Genomic DNA, 21,022 nt, shown 5'->3' with positions numbered 1-21,022 from the left:
AAAATAATAAAATAGAACATTGTCTAATATTTACTTAAGTCATATAATATTTTGGTTTGCATGTAACTGACACGTCAATTTTCTTAATGGAATTTTGAAAAGAAAAATATTATACACTTGACGATTAATCGATTAATATCTTCAATCATAAAGATTTGTTTTTTTTTCTACAATTACAGGGGTTACTATACGTGAATCGGTCCGTGTTGGCGGTTGGTTCATTCTCCAGTTTGGTATCCGGTATGATTATTTAGGAATCGGTTTTTCTTTCTTTTATTTTGGTTCTTAAGAGTTACGTTCCCTCCCCACCACCCCCACTATTTTTTTTCTGTGCTCTTAATTCACCTTAAAAAAATTACAAATTAATTTGGCGAGTTTGTTCAAGCGTATAGTATAAATTCAATTATTTTATATGTTCTTTTTGTCATTACAAAAGATGGTTTTACGATATAATTATTGTTTTACAACATAGAATTATAAATATTTTATACTTCTTATTAAATTTGATGCATTATTAAGCTAGTAGTTTGGTTATATCGAAAAAAATATAAATATTTTTCATTTTTTTATTATTCAATTTTAAAAATAAATATTTTTCATCTTTATAATTTCTTATTTAAAATTCAAGCAAAATATGGCAACATATATTATGACTCCATTTGGTAAAAAATAGCGAATAACTGATAAGTTAGCTTATAGCGAATATGTTAGCTGATTGAATTTGTAGTGTTTGGGAAAATTAGCGGTTAAACTAACTTATAAGTATGAAATGACATAAAAAATGTATATTTAATTTTTTCAAGTAAAATGTCAGAGGTGAAATTGGAAGAAAAATTGATAAGCTATAAGCTCATAAGCTACTTGAAATAACATCTGAAAAATAAGTTATAAGCTATAAGCTCATAATGGAAGACTGTTACCAAACAGAGCTTTTAGCTTATAAGTTTTAAACTATAAGCTAACTTATTTATCTTCCCAAATAAAACCTATATATATTAATAGAAAATATGAAAATGTTACATAACTAAATATTAAATAATAAGTAAAAACCATGGGCCTGGTTTCTAATATTTGTAAATATTTATTTTACTTTTTGACTGATTTTTAATTACACTTTTGTAATAATAATAATAATTTGTTCAAAAAATAATAATAATAAGAGTAATATTACTAAAAATAGAAGACCGAAGAAGAAAATAATAATAATATTCTAAATATTTAATATTTTCGTATATTGACCACTTACTTTTTTCTCTAGTCATATTCCATAATAAAACATCTTCCATTCATGTAATCTTCTATTTAACCCCAACATACTACAATCACAAATCATTATAGTAACTCTCAATTAATCTTTCACATGTTTAATTTCATTGTAATCAATATGCAACTACTCATTAATTTTGTCATCATTCTTGGTTTTATTTCTCCTTGTCTATCTACAAGGTTGAATGTTGGAACCAAAGATGGTATTTATAATGTGATGGATTATGGTGCACGTGGTGATGGCAAATCTGATGATACACAAGTATATACATATAGACACACACATATATTTAATTATATTTTTTTTATAATTTAGGCATGTCACCAATAGGGTGACTCTTAACAATATTTTTAATTATATGTATAAGTTGATTTGCAGGCATTTGCAAGTGCATGGAGTAATATATGTAAAGCAAGAGGAAAGTCAACACTAATTATACCAGCAGGAAAATCATTTTTTGTGACAAAAGTACATTTTAGTGGTCCTTGTAACACCAAAATTCACATTCAGGTATAAGTAGCATTCAACATAAATATAACAACACCTTTTATTGAAAAAAAAAAACATAAATATAACACCTACTAGTTTTATGTTGATGGACAAAATATATTAATTATATTGTTAAAAAATTTAAAAATGATAGTGTATATTGAAAATATAAATATGCGTAATTTTATTCTTTGGGACTATTCATATTCTATAAACATTGTATTATATATATGTTAAAAATCTTATTTTGTTCTATAAAAAAATGAGAATAATAATGCATTGTTAGTGTAAAAACATTTACATCAATCAATCACAACTCATCTTTTTAGATGATTTTAAAGGAAAATATAACTAAAGTTTAATATTTTAAATCATTGATCAGTGGTTATGATTAATTAAAATTTAAAAGATATATCCACTGTCAGTACAAATCTATTAAATAACTCAAAAAAGTTGAGCATATCATACACATACAAATGGATATAGATACACATTATTAATTCACATATTATTATTAAATTTCAACTTTTTTTTACAAAACAAAATTATAATTTTTATTTAATTTAATAATTATGCACTAAGAGAATAAAAGAAGTTTATAAATATAATTAATTTATATTTGATGTTTTCCGCAAGGTTTTATAATATTTTTATATTTTATTAAGGTTGCAAGAGTTTGATTTTCTAATCTCAAAGGACGAAGTTCAAATTCAACCCCCTCATATATATTTTGCAATCTATATTGTAGTTGGAAGGAAAAATAGTTGCACCACCTAAAGAAGCCTGGAAAGGTGGTGAAAAATTAATTTTAATCGAAAATTTAGACGGACTCACAATTGATGGCAATGGTGAAGGAGGAGCATATGGAGATGGTTCAACTTGGTGGAATTGTCCTGGTGGTTGTGAACACGAACGACCTGGGGTATATATATATGATCATTATTTATCTTTTCTCTATCATTATTTACCGTTTCTTTGTCACAATTATTTTTTGATTGGTATACTTATATTAATGAAAAATAACACTTTCACATAATACAATTATTTTGTATTTCATATATTTATTATTATTATTATTATTATTATTATTATTTTATTATTATTAATTAGAAGAATGTTAACATGTGCCCTAAGGACATATGTTAAGAAAATTAATAAGAATTTTTATATTAGTGTATTTTTAACATGTGCACTTAGGGCACACGTTAACATGACCATTATTATTATTATTATTATTATTATTATTATTATTATTATTATTATTATTATTATTATTATTATTATTATTATTATTATTATTATTATTATTATTACAACTACTATTATATTTATTAACAAATGAAACTATTAAATTTAATGAAGAACTCGTTTGTTTATTGTATTTGTTTTTTTTAAAAAATAATTGTCCCAAATTTAACATTTTAAAGTGATTGTGGGTATATCGTGACACATTTTTTTCTTATGGTACAGATCTTGCATTTTCATTCCTGCAAGGATCTTAGTGTTAGAAACATAAAGATCACTAATAGCCCAAGATCTCATGTATCAGTTAATAATTGTATTGGTGCAACATTTTCTCAAATATCGATTGATTCTCCTGCTATAAGCCCCAACACTGATGGTTTTGACATTTCTTTTTCTAAGAATATCTTGGTAGAAGATTCAAACATAAAATCTGGTAATTAAACTTTATATTATCCTATGGTATTTTTTATTTTTAGTTTTATTTAAAAAAACATTATGTTATTTTGTAAAAGAGGGGCAAACAAAAATTATTATGAAAAAAGAGGAAAAATTAATAAAAAAAAGTCAATAGTAACTTAATATTATATAAATAAATGTTTTTTTTACACAATTTAGTATAAATAAATGTTAAAAGTTGTATTAATTTTTAGAAATAGTCATTATCCTTAAAATGATTAACATTTTTTTTGTAAATTTAATCTGACTTTCTTCTTTTTTTAATAGGTGATGATTGTATTGCCATCAATGGTGGTTCATTTTTTATTAACGCCACTAGAATTACTTGTGGACCAGGCCATGGAATAAGGTTTATAATGTTTTTATCTGTATCTAAAGTTCAATTTATATATACACACACTATTTGTATTGTAATTTAGATTAAAATGAGAGCAAATATTATTAGTAATAATTAATAGTTGATTACATCTTAAGAGTACATTCCCTATAATCAAGAGATCACAATTATTATATGAAGATTAGACAACTAACACCCTAAATTAATTTGTAAATCTTATTTTCAATGTTAAATTATGATTTTTTATAAACAAATATTAGTATTTAGTATGATATACTATTAGTTTAGAATTTGAATTATTGACATCCTCAAATTTATCTTGATGTGTTAGAATTGTAAATTTTATATTGTACATGTATTTATATTTTCACAAATCTCATAAAAATGTATACCTTTATGAAATAATCAGTGTTGGTAGCCTTGGTAAAGTAAGAGATAATGATCAAGTTTCTGATGTTTATGTACGGAATTGCACCTTCATTGGGACTACAAATGGGGGAAGAATCAAAACAGTGTCGGTGAGTATAACAAATAAGGTTAAATATTTTTATGTTTTCCACAAAAATACAGATCTTTCGAAATTCATCCTCATTAAAATTTATTTAGTCTTAGCTCTTATCTTTTATTGTACAATTTTTTGTACTTACTTTTAAATAATCTAACGACAACACTTTCATTGTCCAATTTTTTGCAGGGTGGTTCGGGTTATGCAAAACGTATTACTTTTGAGGAGATAAATTTAGTTAATGTTAAAAATCCAATAATTATAGATCAACATTATCCTAAAGATTTGGAGCTGGTACACATTACATGCTACATGTTCATATTCTATTTTTTTTATATATATATATATATATATATATATATATATATATATATATATATATATATATATATATATATATATATATATATATATATATATTTGAATAATTCATACATAATGTTATACTAAAACCATAGTTATTTATTTGCTTGTGTTGAATTTGTTGAAATTAGGATTCAGATGTTTCGGTTAGTGATGTAACATATCAAGGATTTACCGGAACTTGTGAAGGCAACGTAGCTGTTAAGTTCGAGTGTAGTTCCGCTGGTTGTCCAAACATTATATTAGATCGAATCAACATTGACTCAAATCAAGGAAAAAATCTTTCAACGGTTTGCCACAATGCCTATGGAACTGCTACAAATACTATTCCGGTTGTCCCTTGCCTACAACAAAATGTTTTATAGGCCTATATTATGTGGGGAAAAACCTATTTAAAGGATGTATCATTAATCGTGTTGCAATGAAATACTAAAACTTTCTTTTATAGGTTTTTTATACGAAAACATTATGTAGACTTATTATTGGAATCAATAAAAAATACAAAATAATTCTTCTTCTTTTATGTCTAGTTTATTTCCTCTAAATTTAGGAGTGTGAGTGTGACATACTAAATTGGGTCATCACTTAATTTTTTATTCATATTAAAATTCCCAATCCAAAATTAGGTTTTTGCATTTGTGCAATCATGCGGTTGCCTTAGACAAATGCATCAAATATGTGATTCTCTCTAAGTACAATTTTGGTTGATGCTTATCACAAAACCCAAACCCTGAAATAGGAAAAGAAAATGGAGTGAGCTTTTCGATATGATTAATAGTAAATGGGTGATGTGTCAAAAAAAATAGTAAATGGGTGATATATTAGCATTAAATTTTCAAAAATAAATATATGTAAATCGTGAATCATAGCTCTACTAACTTTGTGAAAAATGAAAGCTTAATAATCAAGGAAACTATAAAGCACAAAAATACGGAACTAATGCGTATAAAAAAAATTATTACAAAAAATTATATTTTTAAAATTATCCATGATCCAACGACCCTACGAAATACAACGCGTGGAACGCACGTCCCGTACGTATGCACGGGTATCTTACTAGTTGCGTGTGAAAAAAATTCAGTCGGAAGAAAAGAATTTACTTTGTATGTCTCACAAGTTTTTTGATGAAGATCGGTACTACTACACGGCGATTAAAAGTGCCCATAACATTGTAAAAAAGAAATTAAATTATCACGAAAATAAAATTAACACATTAAAGTTAGAATGAACTATTCTTGATCATTATGAAGATTGTTTGTTACATAGTTCTTGAACAACTAAAAGTTTAATATTAAAAATCTCTAAAGGACTACTCAAAAGAATATAAGTTTTCTTTATCATTGTTTATGAAAATTATTTGTATAATTCTTGTAAATTTAAAATATAATATAAAGCATTCTTGTATAATTGCTCAAAGAAATATTTTTCATAATTATTGTTTATGAATATTGGTGTTTTCATTATACATATACAAGAGTATACAAAAGTACAATTTTTTTATATTCATGATCAAGGTTACTTAGCAAAACAAAACAAGTACTTATTGAGTGAAAAAGCATGAGATATATTCATAGACGCGAGTCTTGTGAATTCGCTCGACCTAGTTCTGAACTCGCTTTAATTGTTTAACTATTGAGAGAGAAGCCATGAATGTATGATTTTGAGTGAAACATTGAAGTGAGGATGGTATGGAGGGTTTCAGTGAGCAGTGGCGGAACCAGGAAATAAAATTCGGGGGGCCGTCAAAAAAAATTATAATATATTCATGGCTTCCCGAGGATTTACGGGAACTTGTTCTGGCGACATAGCTATTAATTTAGATTGTAGTTCCGCTGGTTGTCATAACATTCTATTGGATCAAAACGACATCATGTCAACTTCAGGAAAGAAGCTTTCAGTTGTTTGCAATAATGCCTATGGAACTGCTACAAATACTATTCCAAGTGTTACTTGTCTACTTAAATAATGTTTTATTCTCAATTATGTGGAGGGAAAAACTTTGTATTGTAACGCTCCAACTTTTAGAACTAGTCGATTAATAATTTTTTTAATTATTAGAAGTGGTTTGTGTTGATTGTTGTGTGGTTATTTAATTATTTTGATGTGTTAAATAATTAATCATTCGGAAAATAAATGAGTAGAATGATGTTGGTGAACTAAAATAAAATTAAAAGAAAAGAAGTAGAAAATAAAATAAAGAGGTGTTGGGAGCATAAATGGGGTGTAGATAGGAAAATGGTAGAGAAAGAATTAAAGAAGAAGAAACACAATTTTAATTCCCATTAAATAATTCTAATAGTAATAATAATAATGCTATGGTCCCTTTGAATTAAATTTTTTGTAATAAAATTTCTTTTTTAAAGATCTACTTGCTTACCTTAATGCTCGTTCTTATTACTGTGAAACCCTTCGAGCTATGAAACCCTCTCTCACTGACAGTGGCGGAACTAGGGGTGGCTAGGGTGAGCCACGGTCACCCCCGGAAAAATGAGAAATTACTATGGTGCCCTTAGTATTTTTATAAATTTAAAGCTATATATATTAATTCCTATGATTAAGAAAACGCGAGTGTAGCCCAACGGAATTGAACACTCAACAACTTTCCCTTTCATAAAGAGGAGGCGAGTTCAACTAATAATTTAACACATCAAAATAATTAAATAACCACACAACAATCAACACAAACCACTTCTAATAATTAAAAAAATTATTAATCGACTAGTTCTAAAAGTTGGAGCGTTACAATACAAAGTTTTTCCCTCCACATAATTGAGAATAAAACATTATTTAAGTAGACAAGTAACACTTGGAATAGTATTTGTAGCAGTTCCATAGGCATTATTGCAAACAACTGAAAGCTTCTTTCCTGAAGTTGATGTGATGTCGTTTTGATCCAATAGAATGTTATGACAACCAGCGGAACTACAATCTAAATTAATAGCTATGTCGCCAGAACAAGTTCCCGTAAATCCTCGAAATTTTACATCACTCACCACCACATCTGTATTCTAATATAATTTCAACAAAATTCAACACACATGAAACTATAGTATTAGTTTATTATTATGTGTATAAAACTAGCAAACATACAAATGCATTGTTGGAATGACAAATAATAATAATAATAATAATAATAATAATAATAATAATAATAATAATAATAATAATAATGTAGAGTGAACTATGTACCTGCCCATTTTTATATTTCTGATCTATAATAATCGGGTTCTTAACATTATCTAGGATGATTTCCTCAAAAATAATATTTTTTGCATAGCCTGATCCACCCTACAAAAAATTGGAGAATTAAAGTGTTGTCACATAATACGCTATAATGTAAAAAGTAAATATTGAAAGGTGTCATAAAAAAGTTACGGACTAAATTATATAAACTATTAGATTATGGGCCTACATAACCCCTTGAAGAAGGAGATTTACACAACAATCAAAAAGTATAAGTCACATATGTCTCTGATGTCTAGATAGTCTTAATTCATTTAATTTTTTTTACTTTACTTACAAATTTGCTTATGTGCTAATTTTTATTGGTTGCCGAATAAATACTCCCAATTCTTCAAGGGATAATGTAGAAAGAACGAAAATATTAATATGGATAAAATCTGAAAGATTCGTATTTTTGTAGAAAATTTTAAAATATTTAACTTTATTAATTATACTCACCATTTTTGTCTTGATTCTTCCTCCATTTGAAGTTCCGATGAAGGTGCAATTCCGTACATGAACATCGGAAACTTTATCATTAGGTCTTACTTTACCGAGGCTACCAACACTGGTTAATTTGTAAAGTAAACATTTTATGAGATTTGTAAAAAACATGAACACATGTATAATATATAATTTACGATTCTGGGACACTAAGATAAGTTTGTGGATATCAATAATTCATACTCTAACACAAATAGTATATCGTGGGGCAAAAAAAACAAATAGTATATTGTAATAACAAATAACATTTGAACTTTAGATTTAAAACACTAATTTAATATATGTTAGTCGTCTAACATAAAAGATTGGCAAATTGAATATAAATAGTGTTTGTGTGCGTGCATGTGAAATTGAAGTTTTAGATCAACATGCAATTTTTGCAAACCTTATTCCATGGCCTGGTCCACAAGTAACTCCAGTAGCATTGATAAAAGAGGAGTCACCGTTAATGGCAATACAATCGTCACCTAATTAGAAAGAAAAAAAAAAACGTGACTCAAATTAATGTTACAAAAACATTAATCATTTTATGGATATAACGACAAATGCTATAATTTTTTTTTTACATTTATTTATATAATATTTTGTTATAACTATTTTTTATTTTATTACTTTTTCCTGTTTTTTATAACATTTTATGTTTAGCTCTTTTTTTTTTATAAAATAACATGATAAATACATACTAAAAATAAAAATTATCATAAGCTAATATAAAGTTCGAATTACCAGATTTTATGTTTGAATCTTCTACCAATATATTATTAGAAAAAGAAATGTCAAAACCATCGGTGTTGGGACTATTAGGAGGAGAGTTAATAGATATATGTGAGAATGTTGCACCATTGCACTGGTTAACAGATACATGACCACTTGGGCTATTAGTGACCATTATGTTACTAACTTTGAGATTCTTGCAGGAATGAAAATGAAAAACCTGCACCATAAAAAAAAGTTATGTCTTAATATGTTCACAATCACTTTAAAATATTAATTTAGAGATCGATTATTTCAAATAAATAAATAAGTAAACAAATGAATTCTTCACCAAATTAATAGTTCACCGTGTTAATAATAATATGACAAATTGTCATAAAAAATAATAATAACATGTCAAAGTGTTAGCAATAAATTGGACATTAGTTTTTGAGTTTGTAATTGTTCCAAAGAGATGAAAGCCACTTTTTTTTTTATTAAAGATGAAAGAATATAAACTAAATTATAATTTTATAAAATTGAACTATAAATCTTCATTTTTTATCCTATTAAAATTTTAATTTGCATTGATACTAAAAAAAATTGCATACATCAAGTGTAAATATTTTACATAAAATCGTACTATGGTGTTGCTTTTTCATTTTAGTTCCTAAAATATATTCACAAACATCTACACGATTTATTAGATACACGCGCTAAAATTTATCATAGCATCAATGCATCAAAATTATTCTCACAAATTAATTGTGATAGATAAACGATGAAAAATGAATAATTTAATATATATGTACCCCAGGTCGATTACAATTTTGGCATTGCCACCAAGTTGAACCATCTCCATCAGCTCCTCCTTTACCATTACCATCAATTGTGAGTCCGTCTAAATTATCAATGTATATCAAATAGTCTCCACTTTTCCACACTGGTTTAGGGGGTGCAACTATTTTTCCATCAAACTGCAATAATGATTAAAATAAGTGCAAATAAAAAAAGTCCATCAATATAGACTTAACACAAAAACAAATAAAATACATAAAATATTTAACTTAATTATTCACATCAAACTGTTAGTTATAAATAAATCTCACAGAATTCTTTACGAAAATAAAATCATGTGATCTTTCTTTAAGTATTAATAGTAAATAATTAATATAAATAAAGTTTTTTTTTTTGTTGAAACTTCATATTTTAACTTTGAATAGATTTAAGGTAAAATCCTATTTGAAACAATTAAATTTTAAAATTAATTAAAATTCTTAATAAAATATTATTTAAGTTGTGAATTAATTTGCATGTTATTTTATTATTATAATTTTTTTATTAAATGAAAAAAGGAAACCAGTACAAAAAGAAATTATTAATTAAATAAAGGAAAAAGGATTACAACAATGTACAAGCGGTACTCATAAGTTGATAAGTACATATAGTATGTTAGAGTGTGAGCTGCAGGCATGCTCATTGGCAAGCCAAGCCCGCGTGTGAGCCAACTGCGGCTGCTAGGCCTGCGCGCGCGTGGTTGCTTAAGGCGCAAGTTAGTTGGATAAGTTTGTTAGTTTGTTGTTGATTGATTGTAACTGTCTTGCAAGAGCTATATAAGGCCTTGCCTATGTCAATGAGAACTTAGTGATTGCATTTGCCTTAACGTTTGGTATCAGTTTACCTCCAAAACGATCCAATCCGTTGATTCCTAACCGTTGTTAGTTACAAAGATTCATCGTTTTCTTTCGTTTCTTGCTTGAAGATCCCATGGCGGAATCAAGCACTTACCTGCAACCATCAATCCCTAGATTTGATGGACACTATGATCATTGGTCAATGCTAATGGAAAATCTACTGAGATCCAAAGAGTATTGGAGTCTCATTGAAGATGGAGTGTTTGTTGCTCCTGCTGGCGCATCGCAAGAACAAATTCAACGTGCACATGAGAGCAAGTTGAATGATCTGAAGGCGAAGAACTTTCTGTTTCAAGCTATTGATAGAGCAATACTTGAAACCATTCTTGCAAGAGGCACAGCTAAAGAGATATGGGACTCAATGCGACAGAAGTATCAAGGATCCACCAAAGTGAAGAGAGCACAACTTCAGGCTTTGAGGAAGGAGTTTGAAACTCTTAACATGAAGATTGGTGAATCCATTGAGGAGTATTTCTCAAGAACTCTGTGCATTGCCAACAAGATGAGTAGTCATGGTGAGACTGTGACACAGTCTATGATTGTTGAAAAGATCTTGAGATCTTTGACATCTAGATTCAACTATGTTGCTTGTTCAATAGAAGAATCTAATGACACAACAACCATGACAGTTGATGAGCTGCAGAGCAGCCTACTTGTTCAAGAACAAAGAATGAAGAGTCAGAAAGATGAGCAAGAACAGATCCTCAAGGTCTCTAATGGTGGAAGAGGCTACAATGGTGGTAGAGGAGAAGGTTCTTACAGCAGAGGTCGAGGTAGGGCCAGAGGCAGAGGGGGAAGAGGTGCTTCAATCAATAAAGATTCAGTGGAATGCTACAAATGTCACAAACTTGGTCACTATCAAGCTGATTGCCCAAGTTGGGAAGAAGATCATGCTAACTATGCTCAATTTGATGAGACAAAAGAAATTCTTTTGATGGCTCAAGAGACTGCAGTCAATGATTCAATAGAATCTGATGATAAGCTAGAATTGTGGTTCTTGGATTCAGGTTGTAGCAATCACATGGTTGGGAACAAGAACTGGTTGTTTGATTTTGATGACACATTCAAAGACTCAGTGAAATTGGGTGATGATTCAAAGATGGCTGTTGAAGGTAAAGGAAATTTGAAATTGTACATCAAAGGTTTTGTTCAAACTCTCACAAGTGTGTATTACTTACCTGGCTTGAAGAACAATCTATTGAGTATTGGTCAATTGCAGCAAAAGAATTTGACAATTATATTCAAAGATGATACCTGCAAAGTGTTTCATGATGAGAAAGGTTTAATCATGGCCACAGCTATGACTTTCAATAGAATGTTTGTGATCAAAGCACCTGTCATAGTCCCTCAATGCATGAAAATCTCAGGAGCTGATGACTCTACCCTGTGGCATCAGAGATATGGCCACTTGAGCTTCAAAGGTATGAATATACTGACTCAAAAGCAAATGGTTATTGGTTTGCCTAAGCTGAAGGAATCAAATGAAAAATGTACAAACTGTATGAAAGGCAAACAACAAAAACAATCTGCACCTAAGAAAAGTTCATGGAGAGCTAGCACAAAGTTAGAACTAGTTCATTCTGATATATGTGGGCCAATTAGTCCTGAGTCAAATGGAAAGAAAAGGTATTTCATCACCTTTACAGATGACATGAGCAGAAAGACATGGATTTACTTCATGTATGAGAAATCTGAGGCCCTAACTATGTTTAAGAAGTTCAAAGCATTAGTTGAGAATGAATGTAAGCAAGCCATTCAATGTTTCAGAACAGATAGGGGAGGTGAGTATACTTCATCTGCTTTCAATGAATATTGTGACACTCATGGCATAAGAAGACAGCTTACAGCAGCCTACACTCCACATCAGAATGGAGTCTCTGAGAGAAAGAATAGAACCATTATGAATATGGTTAGATGCATGATTAGTGAAAAGAATGTTCCCAAAAGTTTTTGGCCTGAAGCTGTGAATTGGGCTGCTCACATACTCAACAGATCTCCCACTTTTGCAGTCAAAGATGTGACTCCTGAGGAAGCTTGGAGTGGGATTAAACCATCTGTAAGCCATTTTAAAGTGTTTGGATGTATTGCTTATGTACATGTTCCAGATAACTTGAGAAAGAAGCTAGATGACAAGAGTACAGTCTGCATTCATTTAGGCTTAAGTGAAGAATCTAAGGCTTACAAGTTGTATGATCCAGTTAAAAGGAGAATTGTTGTCAGCAAAGATGTCAAGTTTGATGAAAGCAAACAGTGGAATTGGGATGATAAGAATACTGAAAATTCCAACAAGATGAGACAGTTAATCGACTGTGATGATGTTGAAATCCCTACCACAGGTTATGCACATGAGACAGACAATGATGCTGAAGAACAAGCCAGCAATTCTCAGAGTGAAGAAATGGATCTAGTTGTGTCTGATTCAGAAGAGGAAGATGGAAATAATGAAAATCCATTGGGCAAAAGAGTTTCAAAGAGGCCTGATTACCTGAATGATTATGAAACAGGTGACATTGAGATTGGAGAAAGCAGTAACAGCCAAGCCTTTTTCATTCCAAGTGAAGATCCTATATCCTACAATGATGCTGCAAAGCATGATGTCTGGAGGCAAGCCATGGATAATGAAATTACAGCTATTGAAAGTAATGATACTTGGGAACTAACACATCTTCCTTCTGGAGCTAAGAAAATTGGAGTCAAATGGATCTATAAAACAAAGTATAATGAACAGGGAAAGATAGATAAATACAAAGCAAGATTGGTGGCAAAGGGATATACTCAGCAGCAGGGCATTGACTACAATGAAGTTTTTGCTCCTGTGGCTAGATGGGATACCATTAGAACCTTGTTGGCTATAGCTGCAGCTAGAAACTGGTGTGTATTTCAACTTGATGTAAAAAGTGCTTTCTTACATGGTGAGCTGGATGAGGAAGTATATGTTGAACAGCCTTTAGGTTATCAGAAAGCAGGGAAAGATATGGTTTACAAGTTGAAAAAGTCTCTTTATGGATTGAAGCAAGCCCCTAGAGCTTGGTATAGTAAAATAGAAGCCTATTTTTGCAAGGAAGGCTTCATGAAGTGTGCTCATGAACACACTCTCTTTGTAAAGAAAGAAACAGAAAGCAAGGTGATCATTGTAAGTTTGTATGTGGATGATTTGATCTTTACTGGTAATGATCAAAGATTGTTTGATGAATTCAAGAAGTCCATGGAAAAGAATTTTGCTATGACTGACCTAGGAAGAATGAGGTACTTCCTTGGAGTTGAAGTAAAGCAGACCAAGGAAGGTATATTCATGTCCCAGCAGAAATATGCTTTTGAAATTCTCAAGAGGTTCAATATGGAAAACTGTAATGGTGTGTGCAACCCTATAGTGCCAGGCAACAAATTGATGAAAGATGAAAATGGAACAGCATGTGATGCAACTAATTACAAACAGATGGTAGGATGTCTGATGTATATGCTTGCTACTAGACCAGATTTGGCTTTTTCAGTTTGCTTAGTGGCAAGATTTATGGAGAGGCCTACAGATATCCATGTTGCTGCAGTCAAGAGAATTCTCAGGTACTTGAAGGGCACCATTAGCTATGGCTTGTGGTATGAAAAGAGAAATGGTGAGGAACTATCTGGCTGGTCTGATAGTGATTATGCAGGTGACTTAGATGACAGGAAAAGCACATCAGGTTATGTGTTTATGATTGGCTCTAAAGTAGTTTCATGGTCCTCTAAGAAACAGCCTATTGTAACACTATCCACCACTGAGGCAGAATTCATAGCAGCAGCCAATTGTGCCTGTCAAGCCATTTGGTTGTCTAGGGTTCTTGCTCATATCTGTGCAGGCAAGGAAGAATGCATCACTGTATACTGTGATAATAGCTCTTCAATTAAGCTATCTAGGAATCCAGTGATGCATGGAAGAAGCAAGCACATTGATGTCAGATTTCATTTTCTTAGGGATCTAACCAAAGAGGGAAAGATTCAAATGCTGCATTGTTCATCCTTTGAGCAAGTTGCTGACATTATGACTAAGGCTTTGAGCCTTGACAACTTTTGTAGGATCAGGGATATGCTAGGCTTGTGTAAGATTGAAGATGTAATTGTGCAAGATGTAATTGTAAACTGAATCTTTGTATAGTATGCAGTTTAGGAGAGGCATTGTTAGAGTGTGAGCTGCAGGCATGCTCATTGGCAAGCCAAGCCCGCGTGTGAGCCAACTGCGGCTGCTAGGCCTGCGCGCGCGTGGTTGCTTAAGGCGCAAGTTAGTTGGATAAGTTTGTTAGTTTGTTGTTGATTGATTGTAACTGTCTTGCAAGAGCTATATAAGGCCTTGCCTATGTCAATGAGAACTTAGTGATTGCATTTGCCTTAACATAGTATACTCTACTAATCCAACCAACTTTATATATATATAAATATATATAATATACCTGAATATGAATTTTGGGTTTGCAAGGACCACTAAATTTTACATTCGTCACCATGAATGATTTTTCTGCTGGTATAGTTAACGTCCCTCCATGTTTACATGCACTACTCCATGCATTTACTAAGGCCTGCAATTCAATAAATACATATAATTAAAAATAGTGTTAAAGATCAGTCAATTAGTGAGAAAAAATTCACATGAAATATCAAAATATTTTAAATTATATAAAGAAAAACATAGGAACATATATACTTGTGAATCATCAGTTTTTCCATCGCCATATGCACCATAATCCATCACATTATAATTGTCATTTTCTGTTCCAACATTCAATCTCGTACATAGACAAGGAGAAATAAACCCAAGAATGATAACAAAAAAGTTGAACCCTTGCATGTTGACAAAGTAAAATTAAATAAGTGGAAAATTAAGAGTCACTACAATGATGATTTGTGATGGGTGTATGAGGGGATTTAAATAGATATTTTTATTAGAAATATAAGGGAATAAAATAGAAAAGCAAACGGTTACTTATACCAAAAAAAAAATTAATATAAAATAGAAAAGCAAACGGTTACTATATTTATAAAATTTCTCTTGTAAAAAATATTAAATATCTGAATTATTTTTAGTAATATTATTATTATTTTTATTATTATTATTATTATTATTATTTTTAGTCAAAGTAAAATAAAACAATTACTACAATTAACAACTTGACCGTGGATTATGAATGAAAGCTCAATTGAAATGTTAAATACGTTAGAAAAAGATACGTATAGAAGAATACGGTTGGGATTAGATAGGAAATGAAACACGTGATCTCAATTTTAATCATCTTTTAATCTCATCTATGTATTTCTGTCCAACGGTTGATGTGTCATCCTCTCACTCCAGGGGTTGATCTAAATAGGGGCATACCGTGGCCTTGGTCAGAGTGGAATTTTCATTTTATTTTTTTTTTGTCTTAATGGAATTTTCATTTTTAATAGATATTAATATATGTATGGCATACATTACCACTAATATTATTATTATTATTATTATTATTTTCGGTCAAAGTAAAATAAAACAATTACTACTATTATCAACTTGACTGTGGATTATGAATGAAAGCGTAATCGGAACTTTAGGCTATGTTTGGATTGATGGTATGAAATGGAATGGAGCGGAATGGAATATAATGGAATGGAGTGGAACGGAGCGGAATGAAACAAAAATGTCATTCCACTGTTTGAATATTCTATGACGGAGTGGAATAATGTTTTCATTGTTTGAAAATTAGACGGAATGAAACAAGTTATAACTTTTTTATACCAACTATACCCTCATTTAAAAATATTATTATTTAAATATATCTGTATATCTATTGTTAGACTACCCACAATGGTTTCAACACCAAAACATATTCAACACCCACTTTTTCACTCCACATCATTTTCTCTTTCTTCCACCTAATCATTCAACACACATTTAACTTTTAACCTCTCCAATGGTTTTTCTATTCAACACCATACCCCACCACTTTCTCTACCCCACCACTTTCTATTTCATATTCTTATTTAAATTTTAATTTTTGTTTTTATAATTACATAAAATTACAATTATCGATTAAAATTAAATTAAAATAATTAACACTTAACGATTGGTTGAAAAATTGATTTGGATTTTGAAAATTGTTGGTAATTGTTCGGATTTTGATAATTGTTGGGATAATTAGAAGAATTTTGGCTGTTTAAATGATTATTGGGATCTATTTCACAAAAAAAAAAACTAATACTTCAAGATTAACACTAATAGAAAGATAATAAAAGATTAATATAGTGAAAAAATCGATTTTTTTTCATGTGTCCAAATCAAATGAACCAAGTCTCTATTTATAGACAAAAAAAAATCATGAATTTTGGTGAAAAAATAAAAAAATAATTTGCAATGAAATAATTGAGTTCAAAGTATTAAATAGATAAAAAATCCAACCAACCAATCACAGCCAGCCACGTGGCTGGATCTCATCACATTTCCTTCTCTCTCCGCGTGAACGAAACGCCCACTCTCACCCTATAGCGCGTGTTGCACACGTGCCTGCTTCAAAACCACAAGAACTTGCCACGTGTCCCCCCTTTGCAGATTCAACTCTGTTGAATTGTTTCAACCTCTCTCTCTTCCATGTCACATTCAACTCTTTATTAAACACTCATTGCACTGTTTTTTTGGTGTTGAATATTGTTTCAACAGACCATTGTAAATGGTCTTACTAGAAACTATCTCCTTCAAAAATAAAATAAAAATTTAAATATGTGAGTGGGAAAAGCATTGTACTAGCAAGAACTGTGACAAAAAAAAATACTCCAATTGAAACACAAATTCTATTAATGGTAATAATAGATGTGACGAAGAAACATTTCTTTTGATTACTAGTCCTACATTTGCATTAGGGGTCCATATACAAAGTCTAACAAACACGCACTACAGGCAAGGAAACTACAATATAAGAAACAAACCTTCTTTTATGTATCTATTTGAAACCTTGGAAAATACACAGATCCGGCCAGAAACACGAATGAAAAGATAACGAAAACTATCACGTACACAGGCAAGAAAAAAGAAGATGCATAAGAAAAGAGATACACTGAGCAGAGGAAAAAAAAAGTGAAGGAACAAATTTACGAGGAATAGAAAACATAAAATATAAATAGGGATAAAATAGTAATATTTTAATTGTGAAGCTCCATTCTATTCCATACACCCCAAATTGGGGGGAATGAAAACTTGAAGGATTGGATGGAATGAGTTTCATTGTGTTTCATTCCACTCCATTCATTTTTTACAAATCCAAACAATAGAATATAATTACTTACCACTTCATTTCATTTCACTCCATCACATTCCATCAATCCAAACATAGCCTTAAAGACATAAGAAGAAGATACGTAGAAGAAGATTGTTGGGATTAGATAGGAAAAGACACACGTGGTCCATTTTAATCATCTTTTAATCTCATATGTGTATTTTTATCCAACGGTTGATGTGTCATCCTCTCACTCACATAAAAATATTCTATATATATATATATATATATATATATATATATATATATATATATATATATATATATATATATATATATATATATATATATATATATATATTGTTTTTTGGTGAAGATTGAACCTAATTCCTCATGCATCCTACCCAAATTAATCACTACTAATCAAATTTAGTGGCTTTGAGAGGGAGATTATATATTATTGATCCAAAAAATAAAATCCCTAACGTTCTTCTTTAAAATCAATTTTTGAATATTTAATTCACTATCAAGGTGTGAAACTTTTTATATGACACCTCAGGGACGGATCTAGTGTGGGGGCAGTGGGGTCAGCCGACCCCACTTGCCTATTATATTTTTAGTTAATATTAGTATTATTTATGCAATGTGACCCCATATATTTGGTATTATCATTTTTATATAGTCAATTTATTGCACTATAACAAATATAAAGTTAATAAGACTAATTTATAATACTTATGAGTATCTTAAAAGTATGGGAATGGATTCTCTCAAGTGTGATTTATACTTCAGAGAATAAAGTGTAATCTAACACCATCTAAATTCATTTTCTCTAAATTTTTATATGTTTCTCTCTCTTGATCAATGGTAACAAACCACACTTTATTCTCTTAAGTGTAAATTACACTTGAGAGAATCCATTCCCTAAAAGTATTGACTAATAAACCAAAATAAGTAATTTTGTAAAAGAAAATGTTAAAATTATATAAATAACAATTTATATTTTTTTACGTTATAATTTTGACCCCACTTACTAAAATTTCTGGATCCGTCCCTGTGACACCTCCGATAATTCTTTACCTGAAATCGTATTACAAAATCGACCGTTGGATTGAAATATACTATAACATAGATCATATATATAAGATATAACATTAATCATAAATCATTTTATACAAGAGTATACAAAAGTACAGTTTTTTAATATTCATGATCAAGGTTACTTAGCAAAACAAAACAAGTACTTATTGAGTGTAAGTGTAAACGCTTGAGATATATTCATACATGTGAGTCTTGTGAATTCGCTCGACCTAGTTCTGAAATCGTTTTAATTGTTTCACTATTGACAAAGAGAGAATTACAGAATAATTAAGTTGAATAACAAGATCTCACAAGAATAATATGATAATCCGGTATATTACAGCTGCCATTGCAAAGGAATACTGCTGCTGGTCGGTTTCTCTGCTGCTATTATTGACAGCCTGCACAATTTCCCATTCATCCCAAAGCCTCATTGCATTGATGCCAATTTGCTGTCCTTGTTCTTTCATGTTATTCCATACCCAATTATTTCTGTTTTGCCATAAAACCCAAAGCAACATTGCTGCCTTTCCAGCCTCATTACAGTCACTGTTTCGACAAAAATTTAGTATCCACTCCTTAATTGTATTACAACGCAGTATTTGTTGGTGAACCGATTGAGTCGATACCTGCTGATTGCCAAGCTCGATCTCCTGCTGTTTTCACATTCAAATAGTATGTGACAATCACATTCCTCATCATTTTCACAAATCGGACAACTCGATGGGCATTGTACATACTTCTCTTGCAGTCTAGTTGTTGTCGGTAAGCACCCTTTGCAAATACGCCATAACAAATGTTTAGCTTTCGGTGGTGCTTGAATTTTCCAAAGCCATTTCCACTCTGCATTTTCTCTCATTGTCGCTTCATGAACTGTTGGTTTTAAGAGCAAATTATATCCTGACTTGACACTATGAATTACCATGCATATCATCTTCCCACACTAAATTATCTTCTTTAACATCATCAAATAAGGGAACAGCTAGTATAGAATTTGCAACATTTAATGGAAATAACGAATGAATCTTGTTACTATCCATACTTTCCCATTTGGAAGCATAAGTTGGTTAACAAATAAATTAAACGCACCTTGATCTTGTGGTGAATGCATCCACATTCTATCATCCTTCCTTAGTCAAGAGTGGAAAATCTTGACAAATGGTTTCTATCACTCTTTTGGCTTTATGACAAATTGGAAAAGTTACTCAATTTCCAACTATACCCTTCACATATCATCAAGATAAATTGTCTCTTTTGAATTATTCATTTCATACCCAATTACTTATTTCCAATTAGTCCTTAATTTTTTTTTTTTAAATGGCAAAATATTATTAATAATAATCAGTCTCTGTATAAGGCGAACAGAGGCCGGGTTAAACGGAAATACAAAACAGAGTCGCCGTATATAAGCGGAACACCAATGAGAAAGCTAAAAGACGGACACCACCTAGTACACACTCCACAGTCACCAGACCACCTAGAGCACACACCACAAATACCAGAACACCAAAGAGACCATCAATCCGACCCAAAAAGATGTCCTAAGACTCTAACTCTGATCTCGAATCAAAAGTGATCGGCCCATCAGAATACAAAAAGCAATTTTCTGAGGCAAAAATTAATGGGGCAACGACAGAATGAAAACCTAGGCAGTTAAGTCCCTAGCTCGCAGTCAACACCGAGGCGACAAAGGTCCACCAGATACAAAGAAACCTGCAACCGTGAGAGGCTAAGCACCACCGAAGTTAGAATCTACATCTTGAAAAAGAGGTTTGGATTGAAAAGGGAGAGGGTTGGGTGGTGGATCTAAGGTTTTTAGAGAGAGGTGAGAACTTTTAAAATTTTAGAGAGAGAAAAGTCCTTGTTTCGTATGTAAGCCTTTACCATTTAATTAGTCCTTAATAATTATCTCTAATTAATATTCTTCTATTAATTAAAGTCAGGATGTTACACCAT

The 21,022-nt window shown here is 30.6% G+C and overlaps 1 protein-coding gene and 1 pseudogene across 1 annotated transcript; one reads left to right on the top strand and one right to left on the bottom strand.

Moving 5' to 3' along the window:
• The first annotated feature begins 1,384 nt into the window (after nt 1-1,384).
• Nucleotides 1,385-6,628, top strand: LOC123883138 (probable polygalacturonase At3g15720). Its single transcript, XM_045931861.1, has 9 exons — nt 1,385-1,528; nt 1,646-1,777; nt 2,505-2,678; nt 3,227-3,434; nt 3,725-3,806; nt 4,204-4,312; nt 4,489-4,593; nt 4,794-4,878; nt 6,546-6,628. The coding sequence occupies exons 1-9, from the start codon at nt 1,385-1,387 to the stop codon at nt 6,626-6,628; spliced, it is 1,122 nt and encodes a 373-aa protein (XP_045787817.1).
• An 817-nt stretch (nt 6,629-7,445) lies between these two features.
• LOC123885250 lies at nt 7,446-15,594 on the bottom strand (annotated as a pseudogene).
• Between the last annotated feature and the right edge of the window lie 5,428 nt (nt 15,595-21,022).

Source organism: Trifolium pratense, linkage group LG5 (assembly GCF_020283565.1).
Source record: "Trifolium pratense cultivar HEN17-A07 linkage group LG5, ARS_RC_1.1, whole genome shotgun sequence".
NCBI lineage: Eukaryota > Viridiplantae > Streptophyta > Magnoliopsida > Fabales > Fabaceae > Trifolium > Trifolium pratense.
This window is presented reverse-complemented; position numbering and strand designations above follow the sequence as displayed.